This window comes from Trichomycterus rosablanca, chromosome 5 (assembly GCF_030014385.1).
Source record: "Trichomycterus rosablanca isolate fTriRos1 chromosome 5, fTriRos1.hap1, whole genome shotgun sequence".
Taxonomy (NCBI): Eukaryota; Metazoa; Chordata; class Actinopteri; order Siluriformes; family Trichomycteridae; genus Trichomycterus; species Trichomycterus rosablanca.
The window spans coordinates 12,518,090-12,543,540 of NC_085992.1; the positions used below are offsets into that span (position 1 = coordinate 12,518,090).

Sequence of the window (25,451 nt, forward strand, 5' to 3'; positions counted from 1 at the left end):
AAATTTTGATTTACAAGATCAGATTTATATTTCAGAACAAGCAGTTACAACTGTCATTTCGTAAATAAAATGTATTTTACAAGCAATCACAAAGCCAAGGAAATAAAATGATAAAAATTATTAATCAAATTGGCAAAACATGGCACGGCACCAAAGTAATCTAGAGATTGCTTGAGATCTGGGCACAGGTTCAATGTTGCAGCGCTACACAGAGCTGTTTTTACAGGAAGCAAAGTCGTAATATCACATGATTCAGCAAAGTAACACTGCTCATTGTGAATTCAATTTGACTCCAGTGGATACAGCAGGCATCTCAGAATAAAAGCATTACAGATGTTCATGAAGACTTGATAAGCACAATTTCTGATCCTACAAGGTTTCCTTCAGCCTAAGAACAAGATGTTCAGATTAAATACACAACTGTTCCATGACTGAGCAGACTGCTAGAAAAGCTGTTTGCTAGTTCATTTACAAGCTCTGTAAGACCCTTCCCCCCAACCGTTCTTATTCCGTGACTAACTGATTGGAAACAATTTGCTGGATTAAAACGTACATACAGCAAAACATGATTTATGTGGTGTAGAACAGGGGTATACAAACTTTTCTTGTTGGGGGCCAGGTGAAGTTTGTTTGTTTGTTTATTAGGATTTAAATGTCATGTTTTACACTTTTGGTTACACTCATGACAGGAACGGTAGTTACTCATTACACAAGATTCATCAGTTCACAAGGTTATATCGAACACAGCCACTGTGCCGCCCATTAAGAAGATCTTATCTGCTGATAATAATACTGGTGTGTCATTTAGACCCTTAAGACAACCTAAAAGTTACCTCTGTGTCCTCTCATTCCTCTAATTATGGCTACAGCTGGAGTTAAATGGGACGAGTTTGACTGAACCCCTAGTTTGAGTGAGCCACCAGCATTACAATGGAAAAAACTGGGAAGTTTTAATTTTTTTTTAAATCGATTTACACTGATCAGGCATAACATTAAACCACCTCCTTGTTTCTACACTCACTGTTTATTTTATCAGCTCCACTTACCACATAAAAGCACTTTGTAGTTCTACAATTACTGACTGTAGTCCATCTGTTTCTCTACATACTTTTTTAACCAGCTTTCACCCTGTTCTTCAGTGGACTCTCCCAGGACCACCACAGAGTAGGTATTATTTGGGTGGTGGATCATTCTCAGCACTGCGCTGACACTGACATGGTGGTGGTGTGTTAGTGTGTGTTGTGCTGGTATGAGTGGATCAGACACAGCAATGCTGATGGAGTTTTTAAACACCTCACTGTCACTGCTGGACTGAGAATAGTCCACCAACCAAAAACATCCAGCCATCAGCACCCCATGGGCAGCGTCCTGTGACCACTGATGAAGGTCTAGAAGATGACCAACTCAAACAGCAGCAAGGTGGACCAACTAGGTAGGAGTGTCTAATAGAGTGGACAGTGAGTGGACATGATATTTAAAAACTCCAGCAGCATTGCTGTGTCTGATCCACTCATACCAGCACAACACACACTAACACACCACCACCATGTCAGTGTCACTGCAGTGCTGAGAATGATCCACCACCTAAATAATACCTACTCTGTAGTGGTCCTGTGGGGGTCCTGACCATTGAAGAACAGGGTGAAAGCAGGCTAAAAAGGTATGTAGAGAAACAGATGGACTACAGACAGTAATTGTAGAACTACAAAGTGCTTCTACATGGTAAGTGGAGCTGATAAAATGGACAGTGAATGTAGAAAAAAGGAAGTGGTTTTAATGTTATGGCTGATCAGTGTATATGTATACGGTTACAGAAAAAGTTTTATACACTTTTGAAATGACTTGTAGCAATTATGTTTGGTTTCCCAAAGGAACATTTTGATGGATGGCTATTTCACAAGCGTTTATAATGCAACAAGAATAAGGCTGATTATTTTCCACTAAACATTTAAATAGACTTAATAAATATTAGCATTCTTTTAAAAGCTGTCCTCATACTTTTATTTTCCAAGTGTAGTCAAGACCAAAACACAAGAGGCTCGCATGATGGGAAACCAAGCTGAGACAACAAGACATCATTTACACAGAAGAAAGAAAGAAAATGAGAATTTAATATGCTCTTAGTCAGTAGACCAGCTCATGAAACATTTAACAAGTCATTCCAGCCAGGCTAAATTGCTTTTTATTAAGTACCACTCTCAAGCCTATGGCACATTATCATCTCTTCATGAATATTGCAAAAATGAATACTTGGAAACATTTTCTTTGATTTGAATATGATTAGATTTATACATTTGAAAAGGCTTACATTAGCTTTTAAAAACTGGCTTTCTAAAAAAATGTAATTTAAATCCATAGTAAATTATAAGTCTCCTTAAACACTGTAATTAATATTGAGAACTTCAGATTTTTCTCAAAAGTAATGCGATGTGATTTGATCTGTAATAAAATGCAAATAAAGACAAGTACGGTGCTTAAGAATGGACTGGATATTAAGGTGCTTCCAGGACATCATAATATTCTCTAATTTAGTCTTCTTTACCCAGAATAAGCTTAAGAGATATTGCAAGTGTGAGGGCTAGCTTACAAGTTAAAAGACTTTTTTGAGTGACTCCTGGAATCCTGACCATCTTGTTTTTATGCATCAGTTTTGTCCAGTGTTTGGCTGTTAGTTATTTTGGGTTGTCTTGTTAAAACATATAGTTTTTACAATCCACTTTTTATTAGTTTTTTATGCATTTTCCCCCTTAATCCCTCCCCCCACCAATCTAGTTGTATTCAATTCTCTAAATGTAATTCACATCTAGCTGCAGACCTATACTTCTGACAGAGGAGGGTCACAACCATCACACACCCACTCCGACACGTGTGCAGTACCGATACTCTTTTTACCTGTACAAGGTGAGTTTATATAAGGATCGGTATCACGCACAGAAAGTCACACACCAATCTCTGTCATCCCCGGACTCACTGTGCAAGCGCTGTTTAGTAGGGATGTAACAATGCACTCTACCCACGATGTGATGCGATTCATGATATTGGGTTCACAATATGATTTTCCCCCGATTTTTTAAACTAAAATTAAAGATAAGTTATGTAATATTAAGTCCTTTTATTATTTCTCTTACAAAAATAAAATAAAATACTGTATTTATGAATACCTTTTATTTATCTAAATAACAAGTGTCCTTTTATTTCTAAGGTAGGTACAAACTATGCAAAACAATTTTGAATTAAGACCAATTTGGCTGAAAAACCCCGAATTTGGCAACCAGGTATATAGTGCCATTGACGTCAACCAGGCGAGGTGTATAGCGCCAGTGCTCTCTGCTGTTTAAAGTGAATATCAATTCATTTTACATGTCAAATCAATTTGAATCGTGGAATTTTTTAATCGGTTATTAACTGTATTGTGGTGCATCGTTACATCCCTACTGTTTATAGCCAATCATGTGTCTGTGGAGGCACCCAGCCGGCTGATAGCAGAGCTGAGATTCAAACTCGAGAGCTTGAGATCTCAGCACTGGTGGGCTGGCATATTTAGTCACTGCGCTACCCGAGTGGCAATTTAGTCATATCCAGTTACCCAGTTGCATTACACTTCCTCTCTACTGATGTTGATCTCCAGTTTGACTGAGCAGAGCCGAGACTGACACATGCCCCCTCTGACACGTGTGCAGTACCAACTGCATGTTTTCACCCGCACAAAACGAGTTCATATGTGGATCAGCTTTGTGTGCAGAGACACATCCTGATCGCATTATCCCTCGTCACTTTGCAGACGCAATTACCCAGCCAGCAGAGGTCGTAATTGCATCAGTTAAGAGGAATCCCCTCCGGCACCCTCCCTTTGAACAACAAGCCAATCGTTGTTCGTGTAGGTACCCAGCCTGCCCGTAGCAGAGCTGAGATTCGAACCAACAAGTTTGAGATGTCAGCTCTGGTGTGCTGCCGCTATGTTGAATTTTAAACTTTCATAATTTAAGCCCTGAAAGTCAATGCAGATTTTGAGTCCATAAAAAATGTGTTCAGCCTAAATCTGCATTGTACATACATGAGTTTTAGTCTATAGTGAGTGAGTTCTACGTATAAATAAAACAGAGTGCTTAATACCCCTCTATGAGTCTCTTTTCCACTTCTAGCACCTTCTGCCCCTTCAAGGTCTCAGCATGGCCTATTCGTGACCAATATTGTGATCACTATATTTAATGCAAAAATCAAATCATGGATGAACCATGCAGATATTTCTGTTACAGATTTCACCCTTAGAAACTGATACTGTCTGATCCCGAATTAAGATGTGCATCATGCAGCCTGCAGCATGTAAGAAAATTGAATAAATCTGAGCTAAGAATGGCTCAGGCGCAACAAAAAGCTTCAGCTAAGAATGGCTCAATGTACAAAAAATGTCTGAGTAATGTGAATGCTTTCACATTCACTGGATCAGCACACCATCCTATTCTCTCACATCATCCATTCATCTAATGAAATGACTAACTGACCTAAACTAAAATCTGATGGATTGTGGTTGTGTTCTAGAGAGAGAGAGAAAGAGACAGAGAGAGAGAGAGAGAGAGAGAGAGAGAGAGAGAGGATTGAATGCCTAAATAAAACAGTATTTCTTTTAATAGGTGTCTTTTCTTACTGCTCTGAGATCGATCCTATCTCTGATTAAAATGTCATATCAATGCCAAATCAAATCTTTGCTTCTGATTAGAAGAAAGCAGTAAAAACAACAACGTTTAACTAACCCCTTATCTTTAGAAAGATTATGTTTATACGGCTAACTCGGCTTCAGGGTGACATGATAGCTCGGTGGGTTGCACTGGTGGATCATTCTCAGCTCTGCAGTGACACTGACATGGTGGTGGTGTGTTGGTGTGTGTTGTGCTGGTATGAGTGGATCACACTGTCCACTCTATTAGACACTCCCACCTAGTTGGTCCACCTTGTAGATGTAAAGTCAGAGACGATCGCTCATCTATTGCTGCTGTTTGAGTTGGTCATCTTCTAGACCTTCATCAGTGGTCACAGGACGCTGCCCAAGGGGCGCTATTTGGGTGGATGTTTTTTGTTGGTGGACTATTCTCAGTCCAGCAGTGACAGTGAGGTGTTTAAAAACTCCAGCAGCGCTGCTGTGTCTTATCCACTCATACCAGCACAACACACACTAACACACCACCACCATGTCATTGTCACTGCAGTGCTGAGAATGATCCACCACCCAAATAATACCTACTCTGTGGTGGTCCTCTGGGGTCATGCCCATTGAAGAAAGCAGGCTAAAAAAGCATGCAGAGAAAAAGATAGACTACAGTCAATAATTTTAGAACTACAAAGTGCTTCTATATAAGGAGCTGATAAAATGGACAGTGTGTGTAGAAACAAGGAGGTGGTTTTAATGTTATGGCTGATCAGTGTATACTTGCATGCAAAGTTGGGCAAACTGTTCCATCTACATTGTAAGTAAGTGCAATCAAACTAGCCTTATTTGTATGGGTACAGAAAAGTCACAAGCCATTCTCAATCATAATCCCTAGCAAGAAATTAGGGGGTCATACCATTAGGTGAAGTGAACTTTCAACACCACAGCATGTATATTCCTGACCAATAATGGCCAATAATTACAAAATATTGTATAATTAGTAAAATCAGTTAATTAAGTACACTTACATCCTACCATCATCATGGCCACTGAGAAGATCTTCTCTCCGTCAGTAGTGGGTGCGATGTTCCCAAATCCAATGGTAGTCAGACTGGTCATGGTGAAATACAGGGAGGTAATGTAGAGGGTGTGTTTCCCAGGGCCACCCTCCCACTGGCCAGTGCCACTTGTGTTGTAGCGGTACGGTGAGCCAATAGTGGTAGCTAACTGGTAGAGCCAGCTGTCGGTCTTGATGTTGTTGGTGAGCTTGTCGATGACCTCATAGTCTCCAATACTGTACCAGATACAGGCCAGCCAGTGAGCCACCAGTCCAAACACACACACCAGCAGCACCAGTACGGCTGCACCATATTCCAGATAATGGTCCAGTTTTCTTGCTACTCGGCCCAAGCGCAGCAGTCGCACCACCTTCAAAGAACTGAATAAACTACTGATGCCCTGAAAAAGATGACAAAATTGATTACACACAAATAGGGAAAGCATGGCATGAAATTAAGCTAATTATTTTAAATATTAATATTAAAGTCAATATAATGTGCTCGAGTGGTGCAGGTTTGAATATCAGAGGTGCTATCAACCAGTCAGGCTTCTATACAGACATGATTGCAATTGTTTGGCAATGGATTGACACCCTTTCCAGGGTGTGTTCATGCCTTGCACCCAATGATTCTGGATGGAACCGGACCCAACATGACTCTGACCAGGATAAAGCAGTCAGTGAAAATGAAACAAATTAAATGAACCCAATATGATGATCAAAATACTGTTTCTCTACCATTTTTTGTAAATATGTTAAAGACTGCTGTCAAATTGAGTGCTTTGTTTGGCAGCAAATTAATGCCATGAATGATGATTACAGACCCTAAATTCATGCAATCATCATAGAAGAGTGAAAATTCAGACTTAAAGCAAACATAATATTCCCAAAAGGAAGCTTGAGTAGAACATTTAGTAATTTAAGAAACAAATGAAGTCCTGAGAGACTTGCTGGTATTTAGGGAAAGATAAATTCCATTATTTGTGAACTGGATTTGTAAGGTCATCAGAAATAATGCTGAGATGTAATTGAGTTATACAGTAGGACCCTTTCAAATAGAACACAGAATTTTAGAGTGGACTAGTCAAAGTCATTTGTTCCTTGAATAAATAATAACTATGTTTTCCAGAGTGTGTTATTTTTACTCTGCTGTTCTCTTTGTGTAACATCATGTTTTATCAAATGATCAGACATGTTTTATAGTACTATAATTGTGAGGAACACAGTCTGGAACAGCTGACAGTCCTTAGCTTTGCTAAAATTAAATCTTATTTATACAACAGTTAGTTCCGACCTTACAATGTGATTGGTTGAGAAACGCTTCTAACCGTGCTGATATTCGTGATAACAGCACGGCCTTTTCACACCACAACTGTATTACTCCGCTGACGCGTTGCCAGTAACGACAAGCTTCATGCACACAAACGCGCACGCAGGCGACACAGACTTTTTTTCCCGATCTCGTTTTTAATCCGTTATCTGATATACAATCTAGCGCACTGTGTAGGGAACATAAATCCGCGATCTGATACACAATCTAGTGCACTATGTAGGGAACATAAATCCGCGATCTGATACACAATCTAGTGCACTATGTAGGGAACTTTAATGTGTTTGTAACGCAAACAGTTAGCTTAATAGCCCAGTTAGCAGCTCCTAAGAGTTCTGTTATCACCCATATCCTTTGGTGTGTGTGTGAGAGCTTTTTTATTTCTTTTTTTCCCTTCAGAGGTTCTCGCCTTTTTCTTCTTCTTGTTCTTACCTCGCTGAAATGAGTTTTTGCAACTTGGGATGTCTGCTTTGTAGTGTTAAACTTTATATTCGTTGTGGAACTACTTTTTGGCGGAAGGTATTGTCAATATTTAATATGAAATTCAGGGCTTCTTTGATTTATTTTCTTTCTTTATTTTGTAAAAACTGTTGTATAAAAGCAATAGAACACTTGAGGTCGCCTTCGGCTCGTGCCTGCGACCAAATCACAGCCGTGATGTTATTCGTGATAACACACTCCCTCTCGTGTTCTATTGCTTAATTATTATACACTACATGGTCAAGTATTTGGACACCTGATCATGAGCTTGTTGGACATTTCATTTAAAAAACAAATGGTATTAAAATAGAGTGACCTCTAAGTGATCTTTTCAGCTCATCTTTTTTGTAAGCTCACATTCTAAGCACTCTTCTGAGTGCTTAGACCAATTCAATTGCATGGTTAGGACAACCTGTTGTATCTTAGCTGAAGTCACTCAACCAAAAGTGGATATGTTTCAAAGGTTTCTTAAAAAGGTGTTGTGCCAACAACTGTGACCCAAATGTCCTCATGTCTGCATTATCAGAACTGTCCATTCAAGATCGTTTTAAGTTTTGGAATTTATCTCCACATATTTCTGCTCCCTCAGGTACTTCAGCAAGGCTTTTTACAAGACTGTCTTTGGGAATTTGTGCCCATTTAGTCAAAAGAGCATTTGTATTGCTAGTCACTGATGTTGGTCAGGAAAGCCACAATCGACTATCCAGTTTATTCCCAAGCTATTCAGGGTATTGTTTGTGTAGGTGCCCAGCCTGACGGTAGCAGAGCTGAGATTCGAACCAACGAGTTTAAGATGTCAGCTCTGGTGTGCTTTGTCTTTTACCGCACTGAATTTTAAACTTTCATAACTTAAGCCCTAAAAGTCAAAACAGATTCTAAGATTCCAGGCACTGTAAAATATTTTGAGTCCATTAAAAATGTGTTCGGCCTAGATTTGCATTGTACGTACATGAGCTTTAGTCTATTCAGTGGGGCTGAGTACAGGGCTCTGTTTCTTTAAACCAAGCTTTTCTTCTTGTCTTAATAGACCATTCTTTGATCACAGGAGCACATTAATTCTGGAACAAGACAGAGCCTTCCCTAAACTGTAGCGGCAACATTGAAAGCATATAATTTTTGCTATATAATTGATTTATTAGACCTATTAGCAATTGTTGTGGCTGGAACACATGAATTCAGGAATTACAAAGCGCGTCCCAATACTTTTGTCCATATAGTGTATCTTGTAATCTTCAGATTTAAGAATTGTGCACTTCACGCCTTGTGGAGCTTCCCATGAGTACAAAACTCAACTCAAACAACCTTCACTTAGCAACTTGAGAACCTTACATGTGAAGTGAAATCAAAGCAGAAACTTTAATCTAAATATCATCTAAAATTAAACACAAACATTTACTGTAACCCCACTGGTGCACCAGACTGAAACTGGGAAATTCTGCCTCTTTCCTCCTCAGGCAAGATGACAAGTTAAATTTCCAGATCATTTTTTGCTCACTTATCTGTAAGTCTAAAAATAATTGTGACTCTGCAGACTTAATCGTCGGTGTCTGAGGGAGGCTGGACCATTTAGTTATGTATTTACATATTACATATTTGATTTAAGCTGTCGAGTCAATCTGCAGTACATTGTGTTTTTTTACAACTCTCCCTACAGTTTTATTTCCTCAATAAAATGCCATGTTTTGGGATGCTAGCACACCAGATCTGCTATTGGCAGGCCATGCAAGAATACGGACAATAATTAACTCATCCAAAGAATGGGATTGCCAGAGGAGACCTCTGCTGGCCGGTTGATGGCACCTTTACAGAGTTGGGCATAACAGACATTAGTGCGTGACTCTTCATGCATGATACTGATCTCAATATAAACCCGCCATGTGCAGGTGAAAAATAAGCAGTTGGCAGCGGCACATGCTTTGGAGGGGGCGTGTGTTGGTGCGACTCTTCTCGGTCAGGAGTAGGGGTCAGCAGCATCAGAGGTAGGGAAATGCTGTCGGGTAATCTGACATGACTAAATTGAAAGGACAATTGGGAAAAATTTAGTTTTACATCGGCCCCTTACTAACTGACTCAGACCTAAGGGCACTATACACTTCACAACGACAGTAATCAAACCCAGAACCCAACAACCCCGGGGCCCTATTTTTTCATTGCACCGAATCTACAGATCTTGTTTACAAAAGACCATGCTAAGATAAACAACCAATACTGACCTCGTCCACATTCTCAAAAGCATTGATGATGTCATAAGGCAGGCAGGAAAGCAGGTCGATCACAAACCAAGTCTTCAAATAGTTCATCCGAATCAGTTTGGGGTCGGAGATGACCTCTCCTCCAGGTCCGACGAACGTGGTGTGAAAGTTGAGCACGATGTCCACCAGGAAGATGACGTCCACCACGCTGTCCAGCACCAGCCACGTAACGTTGTTTTGCTTGGTCTTAAACGAGACATTGTAGGGCACCATGATGGCTGTGTAGAAGGTGAGGATGAGGATCACCCAGTCCCACGTGGTTTTGAAGGTGCAGTAGTGAAGGATGATGTGAGGAGGAGTCTTGGGAGCTTCTTGCTTGTACTGGGGCAGGATGTCCGAGCTAAGCTGAAGTACCTGAGGGAACAGAAATATGTGGAGATCAGTTCTAAATGTACCCAAAACTTAAAACAATCTTGAACGGAGAGTTCTGATAATGCAGACATGAAGATGTTTGAGTCACAGTTGTTGGCACAGCACCTTTTTAGAAAACGTTTAAAGAACCTTTGAAACATATCCACTTTTGGTTCAGTGACTTCAGCTAAGATACAACAGGTAATGCCTAACATTTACACATTTACTCTAAGGGAGTACCCTAGTGGACACTTTGTACAGAAAGTAACCACCAATGAGAACAAAGCCCTTGATTTTATCATTGTTAAATAAAACTTCAATGCAAAATCCATCTTGTGATCTACTAGAAAATAATTACACTGGAACCTCAATTTATCGGACCTCTATTTAACCGATTTCAAATTTAACGGACAAAATCTGGAAAACCAAATGTCTGGTCCGATTGTTTAAAATTTTTGCGAGAAGCGTATGAAGACAAGTAGTTCAGTAAGTGGCGCACATCCCTCTGTTTACATGAGTGATGTATGGAGGCTTTATTTTGTCAGGAGACTCGCTTTGTTCCCGTCTTTTTCTCTGTGTTTTATGCTTAATATTTGCAAGTTCTAGTGCTTAGTTATGCGCTAGTATAGTCCCCACTATACGTTCACGGCAAAAAAACATCTCCACCACCACACAAGGTGAAAAAAATTTCTGCCCAGTAGTACAGTACATCAATTTTAATATTTATTTACAGGTTTTACCTTAGTGATGTGTTTTCGTCTATTTTCGCACCCTCCAAAAAAAAACCTCACTGTTTCGGACAACAGCATTTTACGGACCAGTGCTCCCTGTTTTATTCTGCTAAATCAGGTTTCACTGTATTTGCTATCTGCTACTACTACTTAGGTAAACCCATGATTGTTATGGTTTCTACTGAGATGTTTGGCGCATATGAGTACTTAGATATGCTAGTTTATTTGGCAGTCATAAAGTAGAATGTCTAGCAAAGCCAACTGAATAAGAAATTTGTAAAAGTTACTGCCATCAAAGACATGAAATTTGCTGACAGAATACTGTTCCTACAACAAGACATAAAGAACACACTTGATTTATGTTTTCACTTATTTACATTACATATTAAGGTACCAACTTCATGCAGCACAACTAACCTAATCTTTTGCTTTTGTATTCATCTTTAACCCATCTCTATTGTCCCATTTATTTGTGGTCATAAGAAATTTTTGTTAGCTGTTGTTCGTTGCTGATTGTTGTAGTTATTTTTGGGTAATTAATAATATGCACAGTAATCATTGAGTTTTATATTATATATCAACAACAGGATTCAGATGTATTTATATGTTTTATTATTCCTGACGTCATTTATACATCTTGCTTTATTAGCCATGATTTAAGTGCTGGTTTATTATTTTCGTCTAAAATTACTATTGTGTAATAAGAAACAGATTTAAATTGTTGAATTGTGCCTTGTTGGATGGAAGTTAATAGCCATGATTCCTCATTTTTATCCTTTAACAAGGAAGAACACTCTGTCTCTGATTGCTTACACCATGATTAGGTCAGAGTATGGGCATTTGCTGGCTGAGTCTGTCAAAGCATTTTTTCTAATTAAAGTTAACGGCGGTGCTTTTTAACACATACCTACAATCTTGCAAATGCTGCATGACTTCAGTCTGCACCAGTACGCCAAGTCATGAGACCAACCATGTGGTTTTATTAGCCTTTGTGTTCTGATCATGTGTTAAAGTATGAGTAAGAGTAACAGATGATGAGTGGGAGAAACATGTGTTAAAATGATGCAAAATGAGAATACAGCCATACAAACACACCAGAAGAGCTCTAATTAAAATCCTCAATCCTCTCAACCTACACCGAAATAATCATGACATTTTATTTCTCACTATATATGGATGCACACAGGTTACATAGTGTATGTACAACTGTTGGATACAGGGACTGTTTTAAAAGTCATTAAATATTTTAATGAAAACTAAATAATACAAATAAGAAATTAACAGTAACAAACAGGGAACATTTCTTTTTTTACACAGCTTTAGTGTTCCGAACAGTGTAAGTGCACATCTTTATTATTTCTGTCTCAGAGAGGCACACTGTAAATTATTCATGAGAGTTGGTGCTGCTCAGAAGCTCCAGTACAGACCCGGTGTGATGTGGTGAAAGTGTCTGATTATCTTACAGTGCTGCCCTTGTGTGTGTAATTCTGCTTCTGTTACAACTTTCTCCTTGTGACTTTGCTGGTGTTCAAGTACGTAAGACAGATCAAAAATATGTGGACACCTGAACATCCACCTGTACATGGAACAGTGGTCGTATTGCCAAGTTCGGGTAAAAATCCCAAACTGTCACCCTGATGGAATTAGAAGTAATTACGTTCCTGTACACATACCTCTGCTAGTCGAGAGGGCTTGTGGGAACTGACATCAGGTTTGCTCAGAGGTGCCAGCTGCTGGATGGTTCTGCTGTTTGTCAGTGCCCGGGTGAGCCTCGCAAACTTGGTCCAACCTGCAAACAATCAATATAGCAGCAATTAGCACCACCTTACTTCATTGATTTATATAACACAAATGATAAGTATAGTAGCACTGTTGACCATCAGGAAAAAGAAAAAAAAAGAAAATCATAATACTTACATTTTAAAGCCATAGCTGAGTTTTAGGGTTGCCAGGTATTAATGTTTCAAAAAAGATGCTTTTGAGCTTAGATCAATGGTTCTAGTCTTTACATATTACTGAAGGGGTGATTGGCACTCAGGGTACAGGGTGTATTCTAAAACACACATGCCACTGGACCCACCTCAACCCTGACCAAAATTAGGCAGTTGGACAAACTGAATTTATTACATTATCATTGTTTTTTGACCCTGACTAGGATAAAGTGGTGGTAACCATGAAAGTAAAAATTATTGTTATTTTTAATTCCCGTATTTGTATTTACTAGTTCATCCTGGTCAGGGTTGCAGTAGATTTAGTGTCTATACCAGGAACATGGTTGCGGGAATAAAATTAACCTCTGTGCAGAACAATAATCCATCATAGGGCATACGTGGGCAGTTGTAGCCTAGTGGTTAAGGTATTGGACTAGTAATCCAAAGGTCGCTGGTTTCGACCCCACCATTGCCAGGTTGCCATTGATGGGCCCTTGAGCAAGGTCCTTTATCCTCAATTGCTTAGACAATATAATGTCACAGTACCGTAACATAAAAACGTCTGCTAAATGGTAAAAATGTACACAGATCAGGCATAACATTATGACCACCTTCCTAATATTAGGCAGTCGAGCTTTGCTGCCACAACAGCCCTGCAACTGTGATGCACTGTGTATTCTGACACCTTTCTATCAGAACCAGCAAACTTGTACAGAAATAGTGTACTTTAATTATTTGTACTTTAATACTTTTTGCTTTAATCTGTCTGTCTGTCTGTCTGTCTGTCTGTCTATCTATCTATCTATCTATCTATCTATCTATCTATCTATCTATCTATCTATCTATCTATCTATCTATCTATCATCCACTTCTTCAGCAATTTGAGCTACAATAGCTCGTCTGTTGGATCGGACCACACGAGCCAGCCTTCACTCCCCACGTGCATTAGTGAGCCTTGGTCGCCTATGACCCTTTCTCCAGTTTACCACTGTTCCTTCCTTGGACCACTTTTGATAGATAGTGACCACTGCAGACCGAGAACACCCCACAAGAGCTGCAGATTCTGAGATGCTCTGACCCAGTTGTCTAGCCATCACAATTTGGCCTTTGTCAAACCATTATGCTTGCTCATTTCCCCTGCTTCTAACACATCAACTTTGAGGATAAAATGTTCACTTGCTGCCTAATATATTCCACCCACTAACAGGTGCCGTGATGAAGAGATAATCAGTGTTATTCACTTCACCCGTCAGTGGTCAAATGTTATGCCTGGTCGGTCAACAATGTTTTAAAAAAGGTAAAAAAAAAAATCTGATTGGTCTGGGTTAGCCCACATAGAGATGGGAAGTACAAGCCAAATTCAACACAGACAAGTTAGAATAAATTCCACAGTACACGTGGGTTTCTGATTTGCTCAGCCTTGCTTTATTATGTATGGTTATGTACAGATGTTCTAATACACTGATCTTTCTTCTGCCACTGAGACTCGTTTCTATTGAAGTTTTAGAGAAAGCTTTAATGAAACCTCACCGGGTTTAACCTTGCCTTGAGCACCATTCTCTCATTAGTCTTTTTGGGCTGCATGCAGATCAAGTCTCACAAAGCCAATCTGCTAAGCTTGTGAACTCATCAAAGTGCACAAACATGAAGCTAAAACTAAAAATAACAGTAAGCAGAGTGCTACCAGAAATGTTCAGATATTGAAACAAACAAATATTACAGTGAAAATCCTACAATACAATGAGCAAGAATCACTGCAGGAACAGGTCAGGAAACAGTGGGATTTGGAGTCACCATATTTCCAACACAACAGTGATAACTACTGTCTGGTCAAGGCAGCTGCCCAACAACAAAGCAGACCTCTCTGTAGGAATCTGCCGTTTAGCCCACTGTGGAAACAGTTTAGAGAAGGCCCATTCCTGTACAGAGCCCTGACCTCAACTCCACTGAATGTTTGGGATTAACTGGAATGTCATGTGCGAGACAGAGCTGCTTATCCAACCTCACCAAATACTCTTTTAACCAAATGGGCACAAATTCACACAGACACAATCTAAAATGCATTTCTCGTTAAATAAAGACTGCTATAAAGGCTATAACACTTATATGGAAGTGATAGCAAAGTGGTTAAGGCACTGTACTAGTAATCAGAAGGTTCAAGCCCCATCACTGATAGGTTTTTATTTTTGGGCAACCATGGATTGTATTCAGTCACAAATGTAAGTCGCTTTGGATAAAATTATTATAATATTATAATTATTATAATATTACAGCTACAAAGCATTTTGAAATAGGATTAAGAGGCTTTTGGTCAGGTGTCCCCTAACTTTTGTTCATATATTTCACATTAGTTATATTAAAAACGCGGCGCGGTAGCACTGTCGCCTCACAGCAAGAAAGTTCCGTGTTTGCTTCCCAGCGTTTGCTGGAGTTTGCATGTTCTCCTGTGTCTGCGTGGGTTTCCTCCAGGTGCTTTGGTTTCTTCCTACAAGTCCAAACACATCCAGTTAGGTTAACTGGAGCTTCCACTGATTGAAGTCCCACTAGGTATGTATGTGTGTGTGTGTGTGTGTGTGTGTGTGTGTGTGTTTGTTTGCCCTGTGATGGACTGGCGACCTGTTTTTTCTGTCTTTCACCTGTGACTGGAAATTTTATATTTTAATACTTTTTTTCATTAAACTCATAAGTTTCTGCTTTCTTGGTACAATTATCAGAGGTGAAAGAGACTTTTTGACATGGCATGGGCACCCCCAAACACACAGTTTTGATTGCACACACTACACCATGTTCTTAACAAGTTGACCATTCTTGTAGAATGATAAACAAGTTTGGTGTGGAAAGTTGAGCTGGGTCGCTGAGCAGAGTTAGCCTGAAGGGGCAGTAAAGGGGGGTATAAATAAGGAGACGGGGGGGGGGGGGGGGGGGGGGTAAAGGCCTGTGTGTGTTTGCATGGTGAGAGGGTCCTCAGCTGAGTTAATAAATGGATTTTTTGCTTTTGTTACTCAAGTTGTCTGTGTCAATCTTTAAGGGTTATTTTGAATTCCCACAACACACCCAGTGAATAAGACCCACCACGACCCTGAATAGGATAAAGCAGAGTGGTAAAACGGACAATAAATTAATCAATACATTAAAAACTGAAGCCAGTGTGTATGTTTCTAATAAAAAAAAAACATTAAATATATCTGTTTTTGTCTGTTTGAATTACTACTATAACAGTGCCCATAAACACTGCACTAGAATGGTATTGCCAACTAAGTAACGTGCCAAGTGATAAAAATGTTATAAGCCAAATGAAGTAATGACCGGATCAACATGTCAAATCCATCACAGAGACCAACTGAAAAATGTACAATAAATTCATGCTTGCAAATTCATTCACCTGATTAACATAACAGAGTCAATTTAAAAAGAATGAATAATTCGGGAGTCGCTCATCAGTACGTTTCCATCCACTTCTGGTCCAAATTATACAATTCATTTGCATTTTTCATTTCATTTTGCTCATGGAACTGGGGCCGTGTGTCATTCTGAGAAGCCAGTTTGCTTCTCACATCCCTACCTTATTTAATTAGGTAATCACTTTCCTTTTCTAAAGGATTTAACATTTCAGGATCTTTATTAGTGTTTAATATAAGTGTAAAGTCACATGAATGCACTCAGAGTAGAATTAGGGTTAAAGGGGGACAAAATGTTGAAAAAAAGATTTTTCTTAAACACAACTCACAATGGCAGATACATGACCCATCTAAAGAGCAGCAGGAGATTCTCTACAACAATCCTAAGGCATGTAAGATGCACTAGACCATGCTAACATTGCCCCCGACCAAACACAACCCCCCCCCCCCCCCCCAACCCCCCCAACCCACACATATGCAGCAGTGCAGATCTACACAAACAGCTTATGCAACTGAGACTATAACAGAAGATTTCACCTTTGGCTAATGGACCATTAATTCATATTCCTGTTCATGTCATACACACTCACTTCTCTGCTTAACGGTGTGCACTACTAATGAAATGCCTACACTTTGTATTCGCACCCTCAGATACAGCAGTAAATAAAAACAAGTGACCTTTGTGGATGTCATTACATTTCCTGAGACATCACAACTTACACAGAAATGTACAACCCTAAATCAAAAAAAAAATGTTGGAACAGTGTGTTTGCAGAATGTGCTTTGGCATTGTTCCTGGAAAAGATGTGGTCTGAAAGGCAGCATATGTTGCTCTAACATCTCAATGTACTTTTCTGCATTAATGCTGTCATTACAGAAGAGTAAATTACTTTTGCCATGGGCACTGACACAACCCCATACAATGACAGACCCTGGCTTTTGGATTTGTCACTGATAACAGTCTGGATGGTCCTTTTCAGCTTTGGTCAGGAGCACACAGTGTTCGTTTCTTCTAAAAAGGATCTAAAATACAAATTAGTCTGACCACAAGACACATTTTCACTGTGTGATGGTCTATTACAGATGCCTCTAAGCTCAGAGAACTAGATGCCACCTCTGGACACCTAGAGCCTTTTTCTATCCCCAGCTATGGTCTTACAAAATCCACAGTACAAAATAGACTAGGTCCAAATATTAAGCACCCATCCCAAACATTGTATAGGGCAGCACTCAGAGTGAAAATGTGTCAATTAATGAATTAAGGCAATTCATATGGCATTTGAAAGCACTAGAATGGGTATTTTAATCGAATTTGATTTGCAGGATTTTAAAAAGAAACAATGTCCTAGGAAAACAATGATTAATTAGAGAAAAAAAACTATTAATGGACTTGACAATGGACATGTTAGAGCTTATCAATAAAGACTCAGTTTGCACATTTTGTTTTATGTTTTACATGTTGTTAGCACATGTTAAGTTTTAGTGAACCAACATTTATTCTTATATAAGAAATGCATGCTCTAACAAAACCAGTTCAATTTATGCAAATCAGCTGTTTAAATTGCAAGTTTTTAAAAACACTAAATAAGTGTTTATATTTGCAATTAAAAAAAGCTGACTGAAGTGGAATCTCACTAAATATTGGGTCAGACTTGAAGACGGGTCACTGCTTGTTTTGTACCAATACCAGTAAACTGAACAACACTGATTGCTGTTATCTCTGTACTGACTGATCAATGAATGTCTAACCTAAAGCCGGACTTATTCTAAATATTATTTATTCTGCATGCAGACCTACATGTGTGAGCGACAATGAGATGAGACAATGACATGCTGAGCTCAAGTCCACTAGCAGTCAGAACCATAGGAGGCTAAGTACCATATACATGCATGTGGTCATATGTGTGTGTGTGTGTGTGTGTGTGTGTGTTTGTGTGTGTGTGTGTGTGTGTGTGTGTGTGTGTCTGTGTGCGTTTTTGGATGTAATGGCATTTGTGTAAAACCTGCCCACAGGTGTGAAGTGTCTATGTGGAAGGGAGTGTATAGGCAGACATACAGCCTAATACAAAAGACTGGACACCCTGTTTAGATTCCATTTTTTGTTAAAGTGTGAAAAGCAACAAGCCGCACATATTTATTAATGACTGTTTATTTTCCCGAATTTAACATATTGAAACAATGAAACAAATACAGTGTATCACAAAAGTGAGTACACCCCTCACATTTCTGCAAATATTTCATTATATCTTTTCATGGGACAACACTATAGACATGAAACTTGGATATAACTTAGAGTAGTCAGTGTACAACTTGTATAGCAGTGTAGATTTACTGTCTTCTGAAAATAACTCAACACACAGCCATTAATGTCTAAATAGCTGGCAACATAAGTGAGTACACCCCACAGTGAACATGTCCAAATTGTGCCCAAATGTGTCGTTGTCCCTCCCTGGTGTCATGTGTCAAGGTCCCAGGTGTAAATGGGGAGCAGGGCTGTTAAATTTGGTGTTTTGGGTACAATTCTCTCATATTGGCCACTGGATATTCAACATGGCACCTCATGGCAAAGAACTCTCTGAGGATGTGAGAAATAGAATTGTTGCTCTCCACAAAGATGGCCTGGGCTATAAGAAGATTGCTAACACCCTGAAACTGAGCTACAGCATGGTGGCCAAGGTCATACAGCGGTTTTCCAGGACAGGTTCCACTCGGAACAGGCTTCGCCAGGGTCGACCAAAGAAGTTGAGTCCACGTGTTCGGCGTCATATCCATAGGTTGGCTTTAAAAAATAGACACATGAGTGCTGCCAGCATTGCTGCAGAGGTTGAAGACGTGGGAGGTCAGCCTGTCAGTGCTCACACCATATGCCGCACACTGCATCAACTCGGTCTGCATGGTCGTCATCCAAGAAGGAAGCTGACGCACAAGAAAGCCCACAAACAGTTTGCTGAAGACAAGTAGTCCAAGAACATGGATTACTGGAATGCCCTGTGGTCTGACGAGACCAAGATAAACTTGTTTGGCTCAGATGGTGTCCAGCATGTGTGGCGGCGCTCTGGTGAGAAGTACCAAGACAACTATATCTTGCCTACAGTCAAGCATGGTGGTGGTAGCATCATGGTCTTGGGCTGCATGAGTGTTGCTGGCACTGGGGAGCTGCAGTTCATTGAGGGAAACATGAATTCCAACATGTACTGTGACATTCTGAAACAGAGCATGATCCCCTCCCTTCGAAAACTGGGCCTCATGGCAGTTTTCCAACAGGATAACGACCCCAAACACAACCTCCAAGATGACAACTGCCTTGCTGAGGAAGCTGAAGGTAAAGGTGATGGACTAAACCCAATTGAGCACCTGTGGCGCATCCTCAAGTGGAAGGTGGAGGAGTTCATGGTGTCTAACATCCACCAGCTCCGTGATGTCATCATGGAGGAGTGGAAGAGGATTCCAGTAGCAACCTGTGCAGCTCTGGTGAATTCCATGCCCAGGAGGGTTAAGGCAGTGCTGGATAATAATGGTGGTCACACAAAATATTGACACTTTGGGCACAATTTGGACATGTTCACTGTGGGGTGTACTCACTTATGTTGCCAGCTATTTAGACATTAATGGCTGTGTGTTGAGTTATTTTCAGAAGACAGTAAATCTACACTGCTATACAAGTTGTACACTGACTACTCTAAGTTATATCCAAGTTTTATTTCTATAGTGTTGTCCCATGAAAAGATATAATAAAATATTTGCAGAAATGTGAGGGGTGTACTCACTTTTGTGATACACTGTAAATATTAAATGTGCTACAACTTTTGCACAGCCTGCATTTATGTTGTACTTTCCGTCGCTATGTTCAGCTCAACAAATAAACAGTAATTATACATTAAATTATGTGCAGATGTTGTGATTGGGACTTACCTTTAGTGCTTTCATCCTCGATGGGCTGTTTAAACACAGTGATATCTTTAAAAGTGCACAGGAACAGGACCACCTTATCATTCTCGTTCCTGATTGGTGCAACCTGCATGTAGAACCACACCGGCATTCCTGTAAATGAAGGTAAGAACGTCAAACACATGCAATTAGCCTTAATTTTCCTGTCCCAAATGGTGCACCTGTGGCCTATAAACCTTTAGTTCCTCAATAATGAAGGTGTATTCAGTGCACCAGTCAGTCTTATAAGTGCATTATTTACAAATATCCACTCTATGTGTAAAAATGTGTTTTGGATGAGTGTGCACTCACTATTCTTTTTGTAAAGCAGCACTTCAAAGCAGTTGGATTCATAGTTATCAAAGGTCTGTCTCACTTTCTCTATGGTCTTTTTATCCGTCAGCTCACCATACATAAAACTACAGAGAGACAGAGAGAGAGAGAGAGAGAGACTGAGATGCTGTGACATGGCTCAATAGTCCTGCTGTCCTAATAAGCAGTTAATTAAGGGTTTATTAAGTACAAGGGTTCAAATACTCAGTTTAACTGTACTGCAATCCAGTAGGTTGTGTATCTCTTGATGGCTTTTTCGAAAAACACAAGTCAAAAGTTTACAGACACTTAAAAGCAAGGTGACCAAATGACTGGAGCACATACTTTGTTTTAAAAACTAAAACTGAAACTAGGAAACCCCTGGTCCATCTACTTTTTAGAATGATTTACAGATGATCTTGGGACATAACGTTGCTAAGAAACGACAGGTGTATGTAAACCTTTGACTTCAACTGGAGTTATTCGCATTACATGAATCATCATTAACATAAACACACACTGACCTGCATGTGCTGCTCTTCTGCATGACCTCGGCTCTGTGGTACCCTGAGAGTTTGCAGAAGCCGTCATTACTGTAAACCACCGGCCACTCCACGATCTGAGCGTTCCCCAGCAGAAAACTTGTCTCTAGGTAAACAGGAGGGAAAATTAAGTAAAAAAGTTACAATCCATTTCTCACCCTAACGTACAGGAACACTACACAGTAAATTGTAGTAGTTACTTCAGTGTAAAGCTGTGACCCACAGTGTAAAGGTGCTTCCAGTTTAATTATGTACTTTCATGGCCTGTGATTAAGTGGTAATCTGATGTTTGTCACTATGAAAAATTTTTTTTAAAGCTTTGTACTGTTTTCCAAAAGCTGAATTACCAGTCTATGGTTTAATCATGTTTGTATACAGCATAAACCAAAATACTGACAGTGGAGAACTAAAGCTTTATATCCTAACAAAGGTCCTGCCTTATAAATTATAAAATACAAAAAAGTTGAGCAAAGATTAACTTTATGCAAATTAATGTGGCAATTACCATTATGAATTGAGGATTGAGCAATGAGCTCCATTTTTTGGTCCCTAGATAATAGTTACTGCTAACAACGGAAAAGAAACACACTGTTCCTGTGTCAAACTTCCACAAATAGACAGCAGCAATAGCAAAGAACAAACACAACTGTCTCGTCATGTTGACTGCACAGACAGTGAGTGCACTGTGCAGAGATTACATTTATAGATGACTGATTTCCTCCCAGGATTTTTACTTTTAGCAGGATTACGTCTTATTTGTGGTAGAAACCTGATGGGAAGAAATCTGATCTTGTGGTTTTTTCTTAAATCATGGCAACCAAATGCCCACCTACAGGCGATTATGCTTCTGGTGTGAACAGGGCAATGAGCGATCTGGGATTCAGGCAACAAGACAATGAAAAACAGCTACCAGTCTGAGGCCGGCCTTAGACCATAAATAATTTGTTAGGACTCATTGGCAGGTAAACTCATAAAATTTGTCAGCTGATGAAAATTCCTCAAATCTTCCTCAACACTCAACAACCAGGAGGGATCCCACACAGACACATTACTGAGGCAAGAATTGAAGTTTCTCAGGACCCCTGTTGCTGCTAAGTACCTACTTTACCAGCTGCTCCACTGTGCTAGCCCCCTTAATTGTGTTTAATGTGTCTTTAACACACAACTACTGTATGTGGCACAACGTTGTTATAACAGCTATTTTGTTTGACTGTAGTTAGAATTCGAAATGAAAGATGGATAGTGGTTGTAACAACGTTGGTCTGCTGTGTTATACAGAAATCATACAACAACTGTTTCGCATCGTTCCAGTTCAAGAGAGGCTTTATTGTCATTTCAGCTATATATAAGAACATATTGAAATGAAACAACGTTAATCCAGGACCAGGGTGCAACACAGAACAAAAAGTCCCAAACAATACAATATAAATAGTGCAGCTAAAAAACAGTACAATAAATACAAAAAGGCCTACAATAAATGGAAAAAAAACATTTCTAATCAAAAAAGTAATTAAAGGAGACAAGTGTAGTGATGGCCAGTACATGATACTGAGTAAATGATAGGTGAGCTTAAAAAAAAAACATATTCTGATAGCGTAGGGTTTTTATAGCAAAATTCATTTTCCAACCTGTTCTATAGCACAACAGTGTGCTTTTTAATACAGTGGTACCTTGTAACTCAACGTCCCCTAAACTCAAAATCTTTAAAACTCAACGCCCTTCGTCGAGAAATCTGTACCCTTTAACTCAACATTTCCTCAACGTGTTCACCTTTTTTGAAAAAAAAAAAAGATTTATTTAATTTCAAATTAACAGTGAACAGCCACTTTGTTCAGCGCTTGGCTTGAGAAGTGCAGTAAGACGTCATCAAAGTGTGCATATAAGACAAATCTGCATTTGTGTAAAATAGCCGTCAAATCTGAAACTCTGAAAGCTCCACATGTCTCCACATGTGTTTATCTGGATTTTTCTTCTGTTTCACTTTTAAACTTGTATAATCAGCTTTAAAGTGCTAAAAATGCTTATCATTAAAAAAAGCTTAATGTGACTTATGCACTTAATGAATTAAAATTATGACATAGAAACACTAAACCTCTCTTAATTATTACTGCTCATTAGTTCTATCCACTAATGAAAATCGTTTGAGTACAATAAGTCACATTAAGCTTTGTGCAACAGTTATTTATTTTTAACTGTTTTCAATTGTACTTCAGTGTTTTTATATTATACTGTATTGTGTTATTTTCAGTGTATAAGTGTCAAAAACAACCTCATTGTTTGACATATGCTTAAATGCCCTATGGAATGCATTAACAGGTTTCCCAAACATCTTTATGATAAAAAATACCTTGAAACTCAATGCCTTAAAACTCAACGCCACTCCCAGAACCAATTGACATTGGGGTTTCAAGGTACCACTGTAATTGGTTATTAATTTTTTTATCTGTTATGCTGTATTATTTGTCTGTCAAGTTAAAACCGAGTAAATGCACATTTTATTATTTAGTTTCAAGTACATCCTAAAACAGTGAGTTAATACCCAATTTTAACAGACTTACCTAAATTATTACCAGAGGTGGAAAGTAATGAATTACATTTACTCGCGTTACTGTAATTGAGTAGTTTTTTTGTGTACTTGTACTTTTTAAAGTAGATTTTACAACCAGTAATTTTACTTTTACTTAAGTATGTTTTGTATTAAGAATTGTAATTCGCTATGGAATTGGAAAATAAACAATTCCAGTTTATAATTGGAAAATAAACTGGTGCTAAAATAAAGGAGCTGTAATCTAGGTGTAGAGTAGGGAGGGAAGGGTGATTTTAAAAGTTTAACATGTTTGGAGTTTGATGTTTCGTTATTTGATAACATAGTCTGATGTCAAAGAATGGCAACGTTTTGTCTTACATCTTGAAGGTTTTCTTTGGGTCATTTAGTAAAAGTCACAACACCTGTAACCTTGACTTGTGTTGAGTTATGAGATTTGCAGTATGACTTGTTTGGTATTTGTTGGTTATGAAAAGAAGGCTGGTCTATAGAATCCACAATTAATGCCAACTTCAGTGGTTATACAGTTTGAAAAGTTTTATGGGATGGTCTGTACTAAAATGACACATTACACATCCCTAAATGTTTTAAATGTTGTATCAACATGTTTTTTTTTCTATTATATTTTAATTAAAAACAACTGTTGTGGGATTTATATCCACTGGTCCTGTTTGCATTACACAGGAGAGACCCTCTCCTGTTAAAAAAGTAACTAAGTAACGTTTACTCTGAGTACATTTTAAATGAGTTACTTTTTACTTGAGTAGATTTTTAGACTAGTAACTTAAGTAAAAATGTATTAAAGTAATAGTACTTTTACTTGAGTACAATATTTTACTCTTTCCACCTCTGATTATTACTAATTGATCTATTACTATTTCTAGCCAGATACAATATAAAATGTTACAGATCTTATAGCTCTACCTCCTTACACAAACCTTATGTTTATTTAATACCACAAGAAAGAAAGAAAGAAAGAAAGAAAGAAAGAAAGAAAGAAAGAAAGAAAGAAAGAAAGAAAGAAAGAAGCCCAAATGTAATTGTTAATATCTGCCAAAACTATGTCACGTGCTCACTGAAAACCAAATGTCCGGAATGTTCCAGAAATGTGAAGGTTAACGTAAACATAAAGCTGCAAAGGTTGTTATGTTGTTTGTTGGTTATGTTGGCACCAACCAACTCACTACATAAAACAACATTCCGCGAGTTAGTTGGAGATAAACTAGATTTAAATAAACAGAACATGAATTAATATCAGACCAGAACAAAAACACCTCAAAATGACTTATGCCAATATTAGCTAAATGCGTAAACACAAGAACCAACAAAATAAGCGCGTACCCGCTCAAGACACCAAAACTTCTAAACGTTTTTCCATCTTTTGTACAATGAAAAGGTTCATACAGAAGAACATAAAGAAACTGTTCTACTCACCGATGGAGCGACGGACGATGTTCTCGAGAAAAGTGTTCTGTGGAGCCACCAGTCCTCTCTTACCGCCGGGCATCGCTGCTGCAGCTCGCGCTCTACCGGAGGAGCAGCGGCGGCACGCTCAGCACCACGCTCATGGTAACCGCGCGCGCTCCCGCTCCCTCATCCAGTCACTTAATGCTGCGGCTCAATCTGTGCGACTCCCACGACTGAGGAAACTTCACGCATGCGCAACACCACAAGGCTGGAAGCTGTTCTGCGTCCATCGCGAGGGCACGAGTGGGTGTGCCTGAGCGCGCGCGGATGCACTGCTTCTGGAAACGTCTGCATGCAACAACAATAATAACAAAAAAGTGCATAAACATGCGGGGATTAGTATGAAAGTTTAAGAGTAAAGGAATGCATTTAGTACCTGGATTTAATTTAGAATTAATTTTTAGATTTAATGCAGACAATGCACATATGCACCTTAGCTACTTGTACATAAACTCTATTGCACAATTAATTTATTTTACTTAC

The 25,451-nt window shown here is 39.0% G+C and overlaps 1 protein-coding gene across 1 annotated transcript in view; it reads right to left on the reverse strand.

Annotated features, from left to right (window-relative positions):
- The window catches only part of kcnh5b (potassium voltage-gated channel, subfamily H (eag-related), member 5b), a gene marked incomplete at its 3' end in the record, with an annotated part of 46,933 nt that extends 21,925 nt beyond the window's left edge, over positions 1-25,008 (reverse strand). Inside the window, exons 1-7 of the mRNA XM_062995424.1 lie at positions 24,936-25,008; positions 20,939-21,062; positions 20,415-20,521; positions 20,088-20,216; positions 12,520-12,635; positions 9,726-10,118; positions 5,674-6,103 (exon numbers count right to left, since the gene is read on the reverse strand). Of these exons, the coding sequence (XP_062851494.1) occupies positions 5,674-6,103; positions 9,726-10,118; positions 12,520-12,635; positions 20,088-20,216; positions 20,415-20,521; positions 20,939-21,062; positions 24,936-25,008 (1,372 nt within the window). The remainder of the gene's footprint in view (positions 1-5,673; positions 6,104-9,725; positions 10,119-12,519; positions 12,636-20,087; positions 20,217-20,414; positions 20,522-20,938; positions 21,063-24,935) is intronic.
- Between the last annotated feature and the right edge of the window lie 443 nt (positions 25,009-25,451).